A 5,892-nucleotide genomic window follows, 5' to 3' on the forward strand; every position below is an offset into this window, starting at 1 on the left:
AGATGACTTGTGCTACCACTCATTAATGCTGGATTTATATTCTCTTAGGGTTAGATACTGGAGCAGAGCAGCAGGTGATGAGCCACACTCAAGAAGGCAGCCAATACCAAGGCTTTGATATTTTATTATGTGTTTGTTTGTTTGTTTGTTTGTTTGTTTGTTTGTTTGTAGGCACATAACTGTATTGTGATAGCAATGTTGTGGATTTAGGAGTAATATTCATTTTATTAATGTTAAATAGAGCAACAGTAAAACCACAAATGTCGTTTCTACATATACATACAGCAGCAGAAATCCCAATGATGCTTGTTCCGAACTGACTGATGTTTCTGCTTTTACTTTTACAGGACGAACCTTATGTGATGGAGAGTGATCCTAGGGGCTACTGTCTTATTCTTGAAACTGTGGAAAATCGGGAGGGTACAGAACATGATTCTTGTGAGTATTCACAAAACATAAATGTAAACATTTCAGCGATATATATTACCGGTAACACATGTAACACAGTGAAATCCTTAAATGTGAATGTTCTGTCCTCCTCACAGCAAGGTTGCTGCAGGTGTTCAGCTGGCTGGGTTTCAAAGTGATGAGGTGTCAGAATAAGACCGCGGCTGACATGGGCGAAGTGCTGCAGTTCTTTGCCGAGTTGAACTGGCAAAAGCTGTTGGAATTGGAGGTCAAGCAATGGTCTGGCACAGAATTCACCAACCTAGAAGAACAACTACCTCAGCATGGCGATTGCTTTGTGTGCTGCATTCTGTCTCATGGAAAAGAGAAGGGCATTTGTGGAACGGATGGAGAGATAATATCCATCCTCGATATCATCTCTCCATTCAGCGGCATAAAATGTAAAGCTCTCTTAGGGAAGCCCAAAGTGTTCTTCATTCAAGCCTGTCGAGGAGGAGAGGGCCAGAAACAAACGGATGTCTTATTGGATGGAGGTGTAGAAACCTCAGTCAAACTAGACTATTCCCTTCCGGAATTTTCTGATTTCCTGGTTGCCTTTTCCACCATCAACCTGTATGCTGCAGCCAGGCAGAGCCCGGATGTACCAGGGAGCTGGTACATCCGGGCACTCTGCGATGAACTGGAAAAAGGGTGCAAAAGGTAAAGCCTCAATCATCTTGATATTGTTTATTATTACAAATAATACTGTCTTATTTCATCTACATCAAACCAGATACAATGGCTCGATTTTCTCTAAACAAGGTACTTGAAATATGAGATGCATGTGGAGAAACAATCAAATTCATTCATTCATTTAACTATGCATTTTCCATAGTGTAATTTATGTTGCTGGTATGTCAACATGTTATACTACAATATTATAGTAGCAGTAGCAGTTTTAGGTAGTTTTATCAGAGCTTTGTACGCCACTTCACAAACAATGAAGCAACATGTTGAGAAACAATTTTTCAAATAATATATTCACAAAGACATTTAAGCTCAACAAAATGTGTGAGGATACACACATTTACACATAGTTGTTGAGGGTGTTGCCAACTTGTCTCCAGATATTTACTCTAGAGAGTTGTGGGAAGAGAGCCTGAAAACTATGACAACGGCAAGGAATGGGCAAAAGTCAGACAGATTATTTGATATTTCTAAATGATTTATTAGATGGTATTAGACAGGTGTCTTAGATCCAATATACCATTTACAGAATAGCATACTGTAGATTAAATGTTGTGCCGTCCTGAGACATTTGATTGCACAACATGACAATGGTTTGAATAGATCTCTACAATGTGGCCTGACCTGGACAAAGTCCAACATTTTGTTAAAAATGATAATAAAGGTATTTATCAAGCATGAACCCAAACATTGTTGGGTTCAGTCATGAATATCAAACAAAGGTTTTGAAAGCTTCACAGTTTTTCCGATGTCACTGACCCTGTCAGTCACACCTGTTAAGATATCTCATTGACGTGCATTCACTCTTATATTTGTGTTCTTTGCTTCCAGAGGGGATAGCGTTGATATAATCCTCAACCGTGTCACTGATGTCGTCTGCAAAGAGTTGGGCAACCTGAATGGAGCGGATTTCAAACAGTCTCCAGATTCCATGAGGATCATGAGAAAGTCACTCTTCTTCCGCCCTCTGTAGACACGACCTAACAGCAGTGGTGGCTGAAACATGACCAACTATACATTTGTAATGTTGGTGTTTCATATTTGAGAGGATTTTTTTCTTTTCTTATGTTAATCATTTTGCAACGTGGTACAAATTTAGTAAAACCACTTTTCTTAGATTGCACCTACACACAATGCAGGGAAGAGACAAATATTACAGCTGTTAACAAAACGGTTGCATTAAGTATTTTCTCAGTGCTAATCACAGTGCCTGTTTTAAAGAATGCATGATTTTTCAAGCCATATGATGTCAAAGATCCCCTCCTTGTACTGTAAATATTTTAACACAGAGGGACATTATAATAAGTAGTAGTACTAGTAATAAGTAATACCAGGCATAAGAAACATCTTGAACCTCTCATTATTTGTTTTCTACTAGAGATATAGAATGTCTGAACTTGTGCTGTAAATCAATTCCATGAGAGGACACAATTGAATGAAAAGTTGTGGAATTATTACAGCAACATTTAAAATCACTGAACACCTTCAAACATATAGACATGTTCCACACTGTATGCACAGGCACGCACGCACACACACACGCACGCGCGCGGCCGCGCGCGCACACACACACACACACACACACACACACACACACACCACTTGTTTGCACTTTGCAGTAGTGCAGAGCATCCTAAAAAAAATACGCTTTAGTAACTATTGGACGATTTAAATCTTTGATCACTAACCACTTAACATCTTTTTGCACCCATTTGAATTGATTTGGTTTCATACTGTATATTGTAGCTTTCGTTAACAGGACTTATATACTTATTCTAATTGATGCCTTCTTATATCTTGTATCCTTCATTATTATGTTGTATCTTTTTTATTACACACTTGTAAATGAGGGCCAGCCCTCAATGAATTAATTGAGTTTAAATAAAGACCTAATTAATAACTCTTAACTGGCTGTTGTTATTTATTACTGTGATTCTCATGTAAATGTAAACATAATCATAAACATTGCCTTTTGGAGAAGGCATCATCCTGTCTAGTATGAAGTTCAGGAGGGAAGACCACACCAGATAACACTCTCCTCACCCAGACCAATGATTTGCAATTGCAACCAGTGGTGTAGTCTAGTTTTTTTGCAGAGCATATACTTATTCCCGCCCATTGTCAAATGACATTTTTTTTTTCTTCACATTTTGGTCTATAGATTCAGATTCAGATTCACTTTTATTGTCACTTAGATGCACAGGTACATACATGTGAAAAACGTATGCTCGGAAGCTCCAATAATAAAACAATAAAACATGATAAAACAACCTAAAACGCTCATAGCAATAAATAAACAAACACAGGCAAATCAGTTTAAGGAAAGTGCATAGTGCAGAGTACAGTTATTGCACATTTCATTTTCCACTGTCATTTAACAGCCTGATGGCCTGTGGGAAGAAACTGTTCCTCAGCCTGCTGGTACGTGCTGAGAGGATCTTGTATCCCTTTACCCTTCTTGATTTTAGTGGGGAAAATAGTATTTTATGGGGGTGGGTGGGGTCTTTAATGATCCTCAGTGATTTATTTAGGCAGCGCTGGGTGTAGAGGTCCTCCATACTGGGCAGCTCACACCCGGTGATTTTCTCTGCAGTGCGAACAACCCTCCTCAGCGCCTTTCGGTTTCTGTCCGTGCAACTGCCGTACCAGGATGTAAAGCTGCTTGTTAGGAGGCTCTCTATTGTGCCTCTGTAGAAGTCCCTGATGGTGTTGGGTCTCAGGCCGAATTGCTTCAGGCGCCTGAGCCCGTACAGGCGCTGTTGGGCCTTTTTTACGACTGCGGTAACATGGCAGTCCCAGGTCAGGTCCTTCTCAATATTCACTCCCAGATACTTAAAGGTGTCCACCCTCTCCACCGCTGAGCCATTGATGTTAACTGGTTGGAGCTCATCCTTCTGCTTTCTGTAGTCCACCACAATCTCCTTTGTTTTCTTAACATTTAGAGAGAGGTGATTTTCCATGCACCACTGCTCCAAGGTGGCCACCTCCTCCCTGTAGGCCGACTCGTCGCCGCCGGAAATCAGACCCACCACTGCTGTGTCGTCAGCAAACTTCACGACATGGTTTGATGTCTGTGTCGCTACGCAGTCATAGGTGTACAGGGAGTATAGGAGAGGGCTGAGGACACAGCCCTGTGGTGCCCCTATACTGAGACTCAGTGTGGAGGAGGTCCGACCAGCCACTCTCACCGACTGGGGGCGGTCCGTCAGGAAGTCCAGTATCCAGTCGCACAGTGATGTATTCAGGCCCAGGTCCCGGAGCTTGCCATCTAGCCTGGAGGGCACTATGGTGTTAAATGCGGAGCTGTAGTCCACAAACAGCATCCTCACGTAGGTGCCCCTGCCCTCTAGGTGGGAGAGGGCCGTGTGGAGGACGTGGGCGATGGCATCTTCTGTGCTCCTGTTGGTTCGATATGCGAACTGCAAGGGGTCGAGGGTGGGGGGAAGCATGGGGCATATGAGTCCTTTAACCAGGCTCTCAAAGCACTTACTAACTATGGGAGTAAGGGCTATGGGGCGCCAGTCATTTAGGCTGGTCACCTTCTGCTGCTTGGGAATGGGAATGATGATGCTGGTTTTAAAGCAGGTGGGGACAGAGCTGAGGGAGAGGGACTGGTTGAAAATGTCAGTGAATACCTCCGCCAACTGGTAAGCACAAGCCTTCAGGACACGTCCCGGGATGCCATCTGGACCAGCCGCCTTCCGCGGGTTGATCCGCTTGAAAGAGCGGTAGACATCAGCCCTGTTGATGGAGAGTGGGCAGTCCTGGTCAGCATCGGAGGTGGAGTGGGGGCGTGGAGATATTCCAGAAGGAGGGGTCTGCTCCCCCCTCCCCATACCAGTAGGGGGGGTTGCGGAGGTGGGTGCTCACCAGTAGGGTTCGGGGAGGAAGAGGAGCCAACTGTGCCAGAGGGTCTAGCAGAGGGGTCAAACCTGGCAGAGAAGGTGTTGAAGTCATCTGGAAAGGTGGGTGTTGTGTATTGGGTTTGCTGTGTGCTCCCCCTGTAGTCGGTTATGGCTTGAAGCCCCTGCCATAGGTGCCTCGGGTTGTTGGTGATAAGTTTTGACTCCATGCGTTGACTGTAATCCTTCTTTGCCTGTTTGATGGCCGCTCTGAGTGAATAGCGTGAGTTGATATATTCCTCCACTGAGCCTGATTTATAGGCTACAGATCGTGTGTGGAGAGCTGCACGTATTTCACTATTTATCCATGGCTTCTGGTTCGGCATGATCTTTATATTCCTGACTGGAACAACAGCCTCTGTACACTCCCTGATGTAGGTGGTTACATTGTTAGTGTAGTCATCAATATTCCCAGTTACCTTGAACGCCTCCCAGTCGGTTCGATCAAAACAGTCCTGCAAGATCGCCTCTGATTGGTCCGACCAGCGGCGAACAGTCCTATGGACCGGGGGCTCCCTCTTCAGTCTCTGCCTATAGGCAGGGAGCAGGAGGATTGAGCAGTGATCTGATTTGCCAAAAGCCGGGCGGGGGAGGGCTCTGTAACCATTCCGGAAGAGAGTGTAGCAGTGGTCCAGCGTGTTTTCCCCTCGCGTCTTGAAAGGAATATGTTGGTGTAATTTGGGCATTATCTTGGTGTAATCAGCATGATTAAAATCCCCAGCTATGACCAGCGCAGTGTCCGGCTGGGCCGTCTCCTGTCTGCTGGTCAGCTCATGGAGTTCCTCGAGTGCTGCGTCTTTGTTTGCCTGCGGTGGAATGTAAACAGCGGCTATCGTCACGGATGTGAATTCACGTG

At 44.4% G+C, this 5,892-nt stretch overlaps 1 protein-coding gene across 2 annotated transcripts in view; it reads left to right on the forward strand.

Annotated features, from left to right (window-relative positions):
- Positions 1–3,041, forward strand: part of LOC308079158 (uncharacterized protein) — an 11,631-nt gene extending 8,590 nt beyond the window's left edge. For both annotated transcript variants that reach the window (XM_080420537.1, XM_080420538.1), the window contains exons 9-12: positions 49–74; positions 348–438; positions 546–1,107; positions 1,966–3,041. In XM_080420537.1, coding sequence (XP_080276663.1) covers positions 49–74; positions 348–438; positions 546–1,107; positions 1,966–2,107 — 821 coding nt within the window. In that variant the 3' untranslated portion in view covers positions 2,108–3,041. The remainder of the gene's footprint in view (positions 1–48; positions 75–347; positions 439–545; positions 1,108–1,965) is intronic.
- The last annotated feature ends 2,851 nt before the right edge of the window (positions 3,042–5,892 follow it).

This window comes from Gymnoscopelus braueri, assembly GCF_963280865.1.
Source record: "Gymnoscopelus braueri genome assembly, chromosome: 3".
Lineage (NCBI taxonomy): Eukaryota > Metazoa > Chordata > Actinopteri > Myctophiformes > Myctophidae > Gymnoscopelus > Gymnoscopelus braueri.